The following is a 14,986-nucleotide window of genomic DNA, read 5'->3' as shown; positions in this document are numbered from 1 at the left end:
TGAAGGTTAAAATTTTGGCACTTATCGTGATTTATATAAAAATATGTCAAAATTGATAAAAGCTACAACAATGAGTTATTTTTTGTTGTATTCTACATGAAATTGCACACATTTTCATATATTAAACTTTATGTAACGGCTAATAGAAAACAGTGCAAAAATTACGACAAAGTGACTAAAGAATTTCTGAGATTTTCAGCAGAGTTAGCGTGGACGTAAGGAAAAAGTTTTTTTCAAAAAGTCACCATAAATCGAAATAATGTGCTAGAGACTTCTCGTTTGTTGCAAAATGAAGGTAAATGATTGAATATTACTAGAATGTAAGAGTTTTAGCTTATAATTGCATTTTTCGACCATTTTATTCTAGTCAAAGTTGACCGAAGGTTGAAATTTTGGCACTTAACGTGATTTATATGAAAATATGTCAAAATTGATAAAAGCTACGACCATGATTTATTTTTTGTTGTATTCTACATGAAATTGTGCACATTTTCATATATAAAACTTTATGTAAAGGCTAATAGAAAACTGTGCAAAAATTATGACAAAGTGACTAAAGAATTTCTGAGATTTTCAGCAGAGTTAGCTGATGCTTTCTTTTGGAATAAGAAAGAAATTCACGCATGCGCAGCTGGGTCACGCTTGTAAACAAAACAACAGCGTGATCCCTGAACTCCTAGCATCCCTCAAGGCGCGTGATTTAAAATTTTTCGCAAACGAGGCCTATAAGTATTTTTCCGTGAATATTTAAAAAAACTTTTTGTAGTCGATGTATTTTACGTCCACTCGGCACCCGACAGACAACTTTTGTCGACGTAAAATACGTCCAGTCGGCGTTAAAGGGTTAATAAGGCTGTCCAGTTGGCGAGGATTCTAGGTGGGGAAGGCTTCGAGGACATCACTGAGGATGAAATCGGCACCCTTATTGATGCTCACTCTGACCCCCTGACGGACCAGGATTTGGAAGAGCTGACGAAGTCTGCCAGTGAGGAAGAAGATACGCCAGGTTCAGGGGAGGAGCAGGAGGAAGAGGAGAGCAGCCTGACTTTGGAACGTCTGTCCCACATTAAGAGAATGATTAAGGATACGCAGGAGTATGTTTCAACATGGGATCCTTTTATGCAACGCTCCTTAAAGTTTTCCAACATCCTTGATTCAGCATGGGAGCCCTTTAATCAAACCCTCACCATCATGAAAAAGCAGCGACAGCAGCTGCCTATCACCATGTTCATCAAACGGACGAAGAAGGCCCCTCCAAAGCCTCCCAAATCACCCGAAGTAGTGCCTCTCGAATCGCCTGAAGAAGTGCCTCCCCAATCACTTGAAGTAGTGCCTCTCGAATTGCCTGAAGAAGTGCCTCCCCAATCGCCTGAAGTCATGCCTCCCAAATCACCTGAAGAAGTACCTCCTGAAGCGCCTCCTGAAGGTGAAGAGGCACCCTCAGATGAGTTGCAACTCCTCTGTTTTGCTGTACAGTCATATCTTCATTGTCATTCATCACACTGCACAGCTAATTCATCATCGTCATCTTTAATCAACATTCATCGCTGGTGATTACCCGTAAGATTTACATATGTAGTAATCTTAATATATAAGTAGTATTAAATTTTTCAAAATGTGCATAAATTTTTTTTATTTTTTGTCTCTCTTGTTTTGTGAATTACGTATACAGTAATACTTCGATCTTACACGATTCGAGTTGCACGAATTCACACACACACGAACTTTTCACTGGAACCCAACTAATGGGCATACGCGATTTTTTCACAGACACAAAATTCTCGAGAAACCTTGCAGAAGTGGGTGTTTAATTTTTGAAGTAATTTACAAGTTTTCATGCTTTTATGTGTAAAATCTGTATGAAAAATGCATTTCATTCTTTTATGCGTAAAATCTGTATGAAAAATGCATTTCATGCTTTTATGTGTAAAATCTGTATAAAAAATGCATTTGATGTTTTAATATGCAAAATCTCTATGAAAAATGCATTTCATGCTTTCATGTGTAAAATCTCTATGAAAAATGCATTTCATGCTTTCATGTGTACAATCTGTATCGAAAATGTATTATTTTTATTTTTGTACATGCATAAATATGATGCAAAGGTAATTTCAGCACATTCACTTAGTGTACTTTTACAAGATGTGATACCCATTTGCAAAGTTACTGCGCTTTTCAAAGATGATACCCCTGCAGAAAATGCTTGTTTAATGTTTGAAGTACATGTATAAGTTTTCATGCTTTTATCTGTAAAATCGATATGGAAAATTTATATTTATATTTCTGTACATAAATATCATACAAGTATTATGTCCATTTGCAAAGTCTTTGTCACAAGGACTTTACATGACCTTGAGATGAGGTTGTTCAGTCGCGCTCACTTGATATAATGAATTCGTTAATGTAATATCAGAGATGTAACTAAGAGTTGTATAAGTGTCATTCTTTGAAAATTACTCTGTTCACCTCTGAGAAAAGTGCTGGTGCAATCTGTATGTGCATTTAATTACAGCATGTTCAGTTGGTATACGTTTACAAGATGTGATACCCTTAGTTACTGCATTTTTCAAAGATGATACCCCAGTAGAAAGTGTGTTTAATTTTTAAGTTTTTGTGTTTTTAGGTGTAAAATCAGAATGGAAAATTTGTATTTATATATCTGCACATAAATACGATACAAAAGCAGTACAGTTACTTTATTACAGTATCTCTCTCTCTCTCTCTCTCTCTCTCTCTCTCTCTCTCTCTCTCTCTCTCTCTCTCTCTCTCTCTCTCTCTCTCATTCGTAGTTAGCGCTCAAACATACTTTTACAACTTATTATTTCTCTGGTACGTCATTACCTGTACAGTATATAATTTTAAATTGATTGAATTTTACCTGTACTGTACTACCTTCTACGAACATTATGTACATGTTTTCGATGTTTTATGGAATTGTACTTTTGTTGACTGTGACGTTTTGCCTAGTGACGCAAAGAAAACGGCTTTTACTCTAAGTGACAAAGAAAACGGCATCCCATGAATTAGGGGTAACATTACTATACGTACGCACCTACTGTAAATGCGCTATTATGAAACTGCAGTACTCAATTTTTATGTCAGCCATTTACTGTATTCCTTTTTTAAGGGTAATAAGCTAAATTTTAAATAAAATTACACTAACTTTAGTTCATTTAAAAGTTAGCTTAATACTTTAGGAGCATGATTAGGGTCATATTTAGTACTTAAACTCTGGAAATAAACATTTATTAGCACTTTTAAAGACCATGCCAAACATACGCGAAAATTCACCTTGCACGAGGGGCTCCGGAACCTAACCTCGCGTAATTTCGAGGTATGACTGTACGTAAATACCAATGTTCCCCCCCGAAAAGAAAACGGGGCGGCTTGTAACTGTATGAAAGAAAATGTGCGTGGCTGAATACGTAGGGGGGACTGGATTATTTTCACCTACAGCTGTAAGCCATACAGTATGTACGTATAAAGGTAACGATAAAATGTTTAAGATGGCTTGGAAATTATATTAATAGTATCATTTGAAAAATTAATACAGTAATAAGGTAATAGTTTAATGTATATTTGATGTAGGCTGGTATTTTTAGGCATACAGTACTTTGGTGTTTGACCTTTCATGGTAGACAGGTACAAATATACATAGTATTAAATTTTTTAAAATGTGCGTTCGTTTTTTTTATTTTTTGTCTCTCTTTGTGAATTACATACTGTATACGTAAATATCAATGGTTCCCCCCGAAAAGAAACGGGACGGCTTATAACTGTATGGAAGAAAATGTGTGTGGCTGAATACGTAGGGGGGACTGGACTATTTTCACCTAAAGCTGTAAGCCATACAGTACGTACCTATAAATATAATGATAAAATGTTTAAGATGGCTTGGAAATTATATTAATAGTATCATTTCAAAGATTAATACAGTAATAAGGTAATAGTTTAATGTATATTTGATGTAGGCTGGTATTTTTAGGCATACTTTGGTGTTTGACCCTTCATGGTAGACAGGTATAAGCGTTTTTAGAGGGGCGTTGTAAGCATTTGTGGATTTGAGCTATTCGCAGGGGGTGTGGGACGCATTCCCCGCGAATACGGGGGTTTCACTGTATTCTCTCAGTCTCCATAGTAATTCATAAATAATTTAACTTGATATGTCAAGTAAGGACAGTATCTCTCTCTCTCTCTCTCTCTCTCTCTCTCTCTCTCTCTCTCTCTCTCTCTCTCTCTCTCTCTCTCTCTCTCTCTCTAATAAGCTGTAGGTCCCGTTGCTAAGTAACCAGTTGGTTCTTAGCCACGTAAAATAAGTCTAATCCTTCGGGCCAGCCCTAGGAGAGCTGTTAATCAGCTCAGTGGTCTGGTAAAACTAAGGTATACTAAATTTTTCTCTCTTTCATGCATTATGCATTATTCTCTCTGTCTTTGTAATAATTGATAAATAATTTCATTCTCTTATTAAGGACAACCCTTCTCTCTCTCTCTCTCTCTCTCTCTCTCTCTCTCTCTCTCTCTCTCTCTCTCTCTCTCTCTCTCTCATGGTTAGCGCTCACACATTTTTACAAATTATTTCTCTGTACATCTTTACCCATACAGTAGATAGGTTAAATTAATCTAATTTTACCCTTACCGACTACGAAGTGTAAGTGTGCTAGTGTGGCAAATATGTTCTAAAACATAGAGACATAATAACTAAGAGTTGTATTAGTCCAAATAAAAAATGCTGTTTGTTCAAGAAAAAGCATTTTAGAACAAAGAGAAAGAGATGTAGAATAAAGAAGTTATTAAAAAGAGGTTGAGAAGGCTTCTAAAAATAGATCGGTCGGAAGGGGAGAGAGACAGATATTCTCTTCCAACTATCTATTTTTATGTCAATCATTTATTTCTTTTTTTAAGGTTAATGAATTGAGCTAACTCTTACATGAAATTACAGTAACTTTAATTTAATTTAAATGTTAGTTTGTTCATGCAACTTACCTGTCAGATATATATATAGCTGTATTCTCCGAAGTCCGACAGAATTCCAAAAACTTGCGGCACACGCAGTGGGGCCAGGTGGTTAATACCCATTCCCGCCGCTGGGAGGCGGGTATCAGGAACCATTCCCATTTTCTATTCAGATTTTCTCTGTCGCCGGTCCTGTCAACAACTGTTTTCAGTACCTCCGTCTTTGGATTTCGTAAACTCGTTATTTTCCACTTAAGTATTCTATTTGACTTTTGGTTTTTGTCTTTGGATTGTGGATTGGCATACGCTTTTGTGGAATTTGCTTTTGATTGCTCTTTGGATGATGTCTGGATCTAGTTATGCTAGCTTCAGAGTATGTTGTGTGAATGATTTTAAGGTGAGGCTACCGAAAGTTTCGGTAGATCCTCACTTTCTATGCATGAGGTGTAGGGGGCAGGTTTGCTTGATAAATGATCGCTTACTTTGCCTCCCACCCTGCTAATTTATTAGTCCAGGATTTCATTCTCGCACTAATAGTGCTCCTTTTTGCATCTGGAAGGTGGCTAACAAAATATTATCTATTGTGAAGGTGCATAGTTTGAGCGAGTCAAGCGATAATAAAGAAGAAACAATAGTAACGCTGGGTCAGTCAAAGTGCACGTCGTGAAAACGGACTCCCTAAAGTTTGACGCTGAAGAGGATATGTCCAATAAAGTTTTCGTAACTATGTTGTTACAACAAAATCAAACACTTATGGAGTTATTAAAGGAAATGTAAGGTTTGTTTTTGGAGATAGTCTCCCGAGCAGCGGGACTAGAGTGACGTCACGTAGGCAATGGCTGCCTCCTAGTAAAAGTAAACAAACGCTTTCGCGAGTTCAAAGTAGCATGGTAAACGTTAAAGATGCCATAATTTACTCAGGTCGGTATCAAACATTAGTTTGAGTCAGGGTGAGGAGATAACCTACCATAATTTTAGTTAAAACGACGAGAATAGGTTTTATCTCGCCCCAGACTGATTTAAATCTACCGCCTAACGTGGCGAGCCAAATTCTAGTACTCGTAGGCTAAGCGGGAGTTGAGACTTCCCAAGTAGGTAGCCTATTTAACAATATATTGACTGGGGGCCTTTCTGTCAAGCATGCTTCGTCTCCCAGTCGTGCTCACCGCCGCTGGATCGCCATCGTGACGCTGCTGCAGCGCAGCTATCCTGGACGCGCTTCTGTAGCTGCTCGTCAGGGCGCTCCTCTAGCTACCGTGCAGAACGCCGGCTGGACCGCCATCGTGACGCTCCGCAGCAGCTATCCTGGGCGACCTTCTGTAGCTGCTCGTCAGGGCGCTCCTCTCACTGCCGTGCAGGACGCTCGGCTGGACCGCCATCGTGACGCTCCGCAAGCAGCTATCCTGGGCGCTTCTGTAGCTGCTCGTCAGGGCGCTCCCTCGCTGCCCGTGCAGGGCGCTTTTTGGCTGGACCACCAGCGTGACGCTCCGCAAGCAGCTATCCTGGACTCTTCTGTAGCTGCTCGTCAGGGCGCTTCTCGCTGCCGTGCAGGACGCTCCGGCTGGACCGTCATCGTGACGCTCCGCAGCAGCTATCCTGGGCGCTTCTGTAGCTGCTCGTCAGGGCGCTCCTCTCGCTGCCGTGCAGGGCGCCGGATGGACTCTCGGGAGGACGCCTCTTTGGTTGCTCGAAGTGACGCTTCAGAGCAATCAAAGTCTGCGGGAAGCGTAGATCCCATCTGCGTGTTGGACCGCTCCCAAGGCCTTCGTTTCTCCCATTGAAGAGGGAGAAGTCTCTTGTGAGTCGGAGCCTGCAGTCCTTGAGCAGCCTCCCCTTCCTCGCTCTACGGACTACCAGGTGTTAGCCGGCCTTTCTTAAGGACTTGTTTGGCGACAAGTTTCAAACCCTCGCCACTCTCTCCTCCTTCGCAGTTTGCTTCGTCCTAGACGAGTAGAGCGCCGGGGTTTGTCAAGATGACTTCGTCTCTGGCGACGAAGAAGGCCTTCAAGAAGGTTAACACCTGGATGGAGGAAGGAAGACCCACGGCAAGACTTCTTTTGCCCTGCCTCCGTCCAAGCTGAGCGGCAAGGCAGGTATGTGGTAAGAGACCGGGGAGGACGTCGGCTCAAGAGTTCCTTCGTTGTCCCAGGGAGACTTCGCTAGCTTGGTCGACGCGCCTAGAAGGTCCCTCCTGTCGGCTGCCAAAGTGTCCTGGACTATGTCGGAGACGGATCGCCATTTGAAAGGACTGTTTCCGAACCATGGAGGTCTTCAATTTCCTGGACTGGTGTTTGGGGGCTCTAGACGTCAGGATTAGGAGTCCCGACTCGATCTGCCTGGGGGAGCTGTCCAGCGTGTTGAACTGCATGGACAAGGCAGTCAGGGATGGCTCAGAGGAACTGGCTTCCCTCTTTTGTATGCGGGCCTCTTGAAGAAGAGGGCCTTGTACTGTAACTTTACAGCCTATGGCCCTACCAGCCAACGGCCATACCACATTGAAGCACCGCTTCTCGTGCGATCAGCGAAGTTAAGCAACGTTGGGTCTGGTCAGTACTTGGATGGGTGACCGCCTGGGAACACCAGATGCCTTTGGCGTCATACTTTTGCAAAGTCAGTTTCTCCGTCGCAGAGGGCTTTGCTGTTCTCCCAAGGAGCCATCTCTTCCCCAGTCCTTGTTCAGGATCTCTCCTCCAGCTTGAAGGAGGCCACTCAAGACCTCTTGGCCCACTCGTCAAGGCGCCCGGCAGTCCCTTTGATGTCGTTGTCAGGTCAGACCTCCAGGAAGTAGAAGCCCTTTCGTGGAGGAGCTTCTTCCTCGAGATCTTCTCCCCGAGGTAGAGGTCTTTTCAGAGGCGGAGCCCCACCTAAATCTTGGGGCAGGAAGTGATTTGCAGCGCCTCCAGACACCTGTAGGAGCCAGGCTTCTTTCGTTTGCAAGAGCCTGGAGAGCAAGAGGGGCAGACACCTGGTCCCTTGAAGTTATCGAGAGAGGATACAAGATCCCCTTTCTCGACTCACCACTTCTGTGCACGTCGCCCAGGGATCTGTCTTCCTCATTCCATCAAGAGAAGCAACAGATCCTTTTTGAGCTATTAGAGCAAATGCTCAAGAAAGAGCTGTGGAGCAAGTCCTGGAGCTGGACTCCCCAGGATTCTACAACCGACTGTTCCTAGTTCCGAAGCAGTCGGGAGGATTGAGACCAGTCCTTGATGTCAGTAGACTGAACCGCTTCATGGTGAAGGAGAAGTTCACGATGGAGACGTCCCAGTCTGTTTTAGGAGCATTAAGACCAGGAGATTGATGGTCGCTCTGGACTTACAGGACGCTTACTTTCACGTTCCCATACATCCCCAGTCGAGGAAGTATTTGAGGTTTGTACTAGGGGGACGAGTGTTTCAATGCAGAGCTCTTTGCTTCGGGCTAAGCACAGCTCCCATGATCTTCACGATTATCATGAGAAATGTGGCGAGATGGCTTCACTTGGCGGGTATTCGTATCTCGCTTTACCTGGCCGATTGGCTCATGCGAGCCTCTTCACAGTCAAGGTGTCTGGAGGACCTGAATGCGAATTTAGAGTTGACAAAGTCCCTAGGACTTCTAGTGAACGAAGAAAAGTCCCATCTGATCCCGACGCAGTCCATCGTCTATCTGGGGATTCAGATGGATTCAGTGGCTTTTCAAGCTTTTCCATCCCAGGAACGTCAGTAGCAATGCTTAGAAAAAGTCTCATCCTTCCTAGGGAAGGAAATATGCTCGGTGAGGGAATGGACGAGTTTGCTGGGGACCATTTCCTCTCTGGAGAAGTTTGTTTCCCTGGGAGACTGGCGGAAAACTGAATAGACAAGGAGAATCTAGAGGAGACCCTGAAGATCTCTCCCGTTTTCAAGATTCACCTGAGGTAGTGGCTCGACCCCTCGAGGTTGGCAGAAGGGGTTTCTCTATGCCTTTAGAGCCCCGACCTGGTGTTGTTTTCCTACGCTCCCAGGGAGGGATGGGGAGCAACACTAGGAGGGGAGAAAGTGTCAGGCACCTGGAGAGGGGAACAGGTGTCCTGGCACATCAATCTCAAGGAATTAGGGGCGATCCTGCTGGCCCTTCAATCCTTCGAGAGCCAAGTGTCAGGCCGAGTCGTACAAGTAAATTCAGACAACTCCACAGCCCTGGCATACCTCAAGAAACAGGGAGGAACTCGTTCCTGGTCCCTGTTCGCCCTGGCGAAGGAGATCCTGCTTTGGGCCCATGCGCGGGGGATCACGATCCTTACGAGGTTCGTTGCAGAATATCCGCGCGGACCTTCTCGGTCGACAGCGGCAGCTTCTACCGACCGAGTGGACCCTTCACGAGGAAGTATGTCAGGAGCTGTGGAGGTTATGGGGACGTCCCTGGGTAGATCTGCTCAGGCAGCCCCATTTCAAAGGTACCTCAAAACTTCCCCCGCTCTGAGTCTATCTGCATTCAGACTATCAGCCGACAACAAGGATCTTCACGATCTCTTGAGATCCTTTGAGACTGTCAAGGTACCTCATTCCAGGACGCCTCCCTGGAACCTGGATGTCGTCCTAAATTTTTTTGGTCAAATACCTTGGCCTCTTTCTTGGCCTGTCTCAAGAATGTGACAAGGAAGATTTTTTTTTCCTAACTGCTCTGGCTACCCCAAGAGAGTTAGTGAACTTCCCGCTATCAATAATCATGTAGGTTTTAGAGGCCATAATGCAGTATGTTCTCTAAGCCAGTATGTTCTTGCTAAAACGAGAACCCGTCTACCCCTTGGCCCAGGACCTTCGAGATTAAGGGTATGACGGAAATTCTCGGACATGAACCAGAAAGAGTCATGTGTCCTGTCAGGGCTCTCAAATTTTATTTGCAGAAGACTTCGGAAAGTCGAGTCCTTCGGACAGTCTGTGGTGTTCTGTCAAGAGGCCGGATTTGCCTCTTTCTAAGAATGCACTGGCGTTCTTTTTAGAAGCACCATTTTAGACGCACTTTCCGATCGTTCAAGACAGTGACTTGAGTCTTTTGAGACTGTTAAGGCTCACGAAGTTAGAGCCATTGCAACCTCGGTGGCTTTCCAGAAGAACATGTCCCTTTGCGATCTTCTGGGTACCACCTTCTGGCGCATCTCTCAAGAATGTGACAAGTTCGGCTTCACATTACTTGCGGGACGTGAAGAAGAGACATAGTGAAGACTGCTATTCGCTAGGACCATAGTTCCGCACTCCAGATCGGCCCCATAACACTTCCTAGGCCTGGACCTCTGTCGGACTCCCAGGACCAGGGAGAGGGCAAGTCGGTAAGCCACAGGAGGTTACGGGGCTTCCCACCGATCTGGCGTCCCTTCGGCAGGACCTGTGGTCGCTTCTGCAGACACAGTGTTGCGGGCAGGGAGCGATCTCATCCTATCCTTTAGAGGTTAGGAAGTATATTTTAATCTTGATTTTGTTTTTTTAAGATCGGTCCCATAAAGCTTCTAGGCCTGGACCTCTGTCGGACTCCCAGGACCAGGGAGAGGGCATGTCGAAAGTCAAGAGGGTTACGGGGCTTCCCCGATCTGGCGTCCCTTCGGCAGGACCTGTTGACGCTCTAGGTCAGGTGGTTGGTTGTTGCTCCTTTGCCCTCACAGTATGGCCTTATGATCTAGTCCCATTGTGGTCACGCCCCGTGGACAGATCATCTAGAACTCACCAGCTATATAGGTCACTACCTTGCTGGAGACTCTAGTAAAGCAGAAGCAGGCTTGGGTGACAGTAATCATGAAGTCAGCTATGCTAACATAGGCCTGGACCTCTGTCGGACTCCCAGGACCAGGGAGAGGGCATGTGAAAGCTGTAAGTTGGTTACGGGGGTGGACTTCCCACCGATCTGGCGTCCCTTCGGCAGGTCCTGTTGATGCTCTCGGTCAGGTGGTTGGTCGTTGCTCCTTTTGCTCTCACAGTATGGTCTTATGATCTAGTCCCATTGTGGTCATGCCCCGTGGACAGATCATCTAGAACTCACCAGCTATATAGGTCACTACCTTGCTGGAGACTGTAGTAAAGCAGAAGCAGGCTTGGGTGACAGTAATCACGAAGTCAGCTATGCTAACAAGTAAGGAACCAAGGCGTCAATCGCCTACATATATTTGTTTCCTAAATCCTATTCTGTCTCTTCCCACCTCCAATGGTGGGATTCAGCTATATATATATCTGACAGGTAAGTTGCATGAACAAAATGATATTTTAATGATAAAATAAAGTTTGTTCATACTTACCTGGCAGATATATATAATCATAGTGCCCACCCTCCTCCCCTCAGGAGACAGTGGCACTAGAAAATCTGAATAGAAAATGGGAATGGTTCTGATACCCGCCTCCCAGCGGCGGGAATGGGTATTAACCACCTGGCCCCACTGCGTGTGCCGCAAGTTTTTGGAATTCTGTCGGACTTCGGAGAATACAGCTATATATATATCTGCCAGGTAAGTATGAACAAACTTTATTTTATCATTAAAATATCATCTTTATAATATGGGAGCATGATTAGGGTCATATTTAGTGTTTAAACTTTTGAAATAAGCATTTATTAGCATTTTTAGAGACCGTGACAAACTTACGTGAAAATTCGCCTTGCGCGAGCGGTTCTGGAACTTAACCTCGTGTAAGTTCGGGATATGACTGTATTAGCACCGATAACCAAAAATCACCGGTTTTCAGTTATCAGCGATTTTCGCTTATCGTCATGCCTCAGGAACAGAACCCCTGGCGATAACCGGAGACTGCCTGTATAAGCATTGTTAGAGGTTTTTTATGTGTTTTAAACTATCAAAACAGGCATTTATAAGTGTTTTTACAGGGGTTTTATGTATTCACGGATTTTAACAATTCACAGCGGTAGTGGTACGCATCCCAGCAAATCCGGGGGGTCGACTGTACTGTATGGTGATTTAAAGCACAGTTTGCTTTGATGCCTGAGTGTAATTGTTCATTTTGTTAAATGAGTGTATTATTGAATATCCCAATATATAAGTTATAAATTAAGCTGAACGGTATAGTGACATTTAGTGATTTTTAATTTTTTTTCTTATTTTGCAGAATTCATTTGACTCCATATTTTACCGATGGAAGTATAGAAATTTCTTCATTTCTCTTCTCATTGTCCTTGTTTGTGGCATCATCTTATTAGGTGGCACACAGGTATGTATTGTTGAAATATAAACTTTATTTGGTGATAGGTATTAGATTTATATAAAATTTTTAATCCATATGTGTTCACAGATAGATATAAATTTTATAATTTGGAATAAATCTTACCTACTGTTAAAGTTAGCCTTACTTCCATGCAGTGTGGTGTGATCAGCATTAAAAAAATAAAAATACACTTGGCTAACTCACTAGGACTCTCTGTATTCTCACCTGTTTCCCACCAGGTGGTGCTGGAATGTTTATGTTCTGTTACATTTCTTCATGCCATTGTGTTAAACTCATGGTCTCGGTCAGCTTTTGTAATGCTTTGATAATTTCTGGCTAATTTTTCCTGTACGGTATTGTGATTGTTTTCTGGTTTTGCTTTATGTCCCCCCTCGATGTGGGATCACCTTGATGTGGTGAGGAGGCTCTTGAACCCCAGGAATTTGTTCTGGGGTTTGAATCCAAGAGTCTCATATAAGATTATATATTTGGTTGGATTAATTATTATGGGATTTTCCACTTTTGCTAATTAATTGGACCTGTTAAATAGGAAAAGATATCATAGCTGAGATTGGGTTTATATCCGAAGCTAAATAGTGAGAACTGTGGTAGGACCATCAACTACCCGATAATGTTCAAATCTGAGAGTTATCAGATTGATAGCTCAAAGGCGGAACTATTCTTTTAGGCTGGACCACAGATTCCAGGGGGGTCCGGTTCTGGAGATGGGACTCTCAGCATTCTATCTGGTTTGCCCTTAACATGATTAGGGTGGGGATGATTGTATTCTTGTAATACTCAGTGTAGCAAGTGGGTCTGGCTTACACTTGGGCCACTCTAATCGTATTGTGCCATCCCCTGTGGGGTAGGGTAGGGGGCAAACATTTGGGAGTCAGCTCTCACTTGTCCCATTAGTGGAAGAATAAACTCCATGAAAGGCTAGTGATATCTTTTTAAAGTTTTCAGGTTTATTATTATTTTTTTCTGTTATTCAATCTTTATGAATAGTAAGAATATAGAGTCGAGTACCCCTGGGCCCTCTGATGATACTGTTTTGGTACAGATGACGACCTCTGCACCCACCTTGGAGATTGAAAATTCTCCAAATGTTGATGACCCATGCGAGAAAAAGAATATCCGTGCAAAAAAAGCACCTGGCATTGTTACAATGGAACCATTCTCCTTTGAGCCAGATGTTTCTGTGTCTATGTCCCCATCAAAAAAAGGAACAAAAAATAGTTCAGACTTTTCAACTATGGGCCCTTTGGAGCCTAAAAGAATAAATAAAAGAAATTATAAACCTGACTCAACCTTGGTTCACTTTGATTCCCTCTTTAGAGAATCAAACTTGTCAAGGTTTTTGAATTTACAAGCTGACCAAGATATATCCTTATTAAAATTGGAAAATTACATGTTGAACCAATGCCCATCACAAGAGATGAGCATGAGACAAATTAAAAAAAGGGAATGGTTGGTTGAAACAACAATCAGAATCCAGTCGTAAAATTACCAGAACATTAAAAATATAGAGAACAAGGCATGATACCATGAATAGTATACAAGGCACAGTAATATTGCCAAGTCTAGAAGAAGAAATACAAAACAAATCATTGTTTTTAGATTATGACAAAAAAGATACAACAACATTGAAGACTGCAAAATATATGAGGTCCCAAGCAGGAAAGACAAAAATAAATCAGTTAAAATAAGAAAAATTAAGTTCGGTTGCCAAACCCTGCCCTTGAAAATTAAAAACTGGGATTAAATAGTGGATTAAGACCTTATGTTCCCAAACTCATGCAATGCAAGAACTGTTGCAGATATGGCCATACAGACATTAAATGCAGAAATTTTCCCAGATGTGCGTGTTGCAGTTTGCAAGAACATAAAACATGGTGGGACTGTGGCCAACCAAAATGCATAAATTGTGGCTTAGAACATCATGCCCAATCTAAAACGTGTGTTCTATATTTACAATACTGAACTTGAATTACTACAAGAACAAACTGGGATGTCAATCAGGGAAGCAAAGTTAGAATTAAAAGTGAGACGATTGAATGATCCAGCTAGGATATTTAGGTATGTAGATACTTCAAAATCAAATTATACCTGAACTAAAGTGAATGACAATAGAAAGAAAGAAATAACACAAAAAAAATACATGATCAAAAGAACATTTCTATGGAGATTTCATACAACACTGACATTATCACAGTGGACAATAGATGTATCACCTTACCAGAAATAGATATGAATATTGACATAGAGAAAGACGAAGAAGAATTAAAATCACAAGGATGTGATAAAACAGATAACACAACTCAGAATTCCACCAAACAAAGCTGTAAAAAGATAAATAACCCACCAATCTCACCAAAAGCTAAAGTTCAGAAACAGAACACTAAATCAAACATGCCACTGTCTGCCATAGTAACAATAGTACCTCTTAGGAGCAGCATCACAAAATTCAGATGAAATGGAAAACCAAAATATAGATAACTACAATGAAAGCAAAGAAATTCACCCATCACCAATTATAGGCACCACAGGAAAAACCTAGAAGGAACAACAAACTAATGAACATGAAGATACGTGTGTTTGTAGTAAATGCTCTGTAGCAGTGTGCCACAAATAAAAACTATAACTAAAGAAAGCCTAACCAACACCATAAGAAATTTCATGAGGTATAGGGATAAGGACAAAACAAACGTCAAATCTCATGAAGACGGTTGCATGTGTATTGAACACTTAGAATATTACAAAGAAAAACATTTCAAAGTTTTAGATATTCTAAAAAAAATCAAAATGGAAAAATTAAGTCAAGATAGTAAAAATGGAACAGTTAATGAAAGTCAAATTAAAACTACAAA

At 42.2% G+C, this 14,986-nt stretch overlaps 1 protein-coding gene and 1 pseudogene across 2 annotated transcripts in view; both read left to right on the top strand.

The window, feature by feature from the left end:
• The window catches only part of sotv (exostosin glycosyltransferase sotv), a 546,319-nt gene that overhangs the window by 42,980 nt on the left and 488,353 nt on the right, over positions 1-14,986 (top strand). For both annotated transcript variants that reach the window (XM_067110140.1, XM_067110141.1), the window contains exon 2: positions 12,021-12,122. In XM_067110140.1, the coding sequence (XP_066966241.1) occupies positions 12,021-12,122 (102 nt within the window). The remainder of the gene's footprint in view (positions 1-12,020; positions 12,123-14,986) is intronic.
• LOC136843054 (5S ribosomal RNA) lies at positions 7,431-7,548 on the top strand (annotated as a pseudogene).

The sequence above is a fragment of the Macrobrachium rosenbergii genome, chromosome 10 (genome assembly GCF_040412425.1).
Source record: "Macrobrachium rosenbergii isolate ZJJX-2024 chromosome 10, ASM4041242v1, whole genome shotgun sequence".
NCBI lineage: Eukaryota > Metazoa > Arthropoda > Malacostraca > Decapoda > Palaemonidae > Macrobrachium > Macrobrachium rosenbergii.
This window is presented reverse-complemented; position numbering and strand designations above follow the sequence as displayed.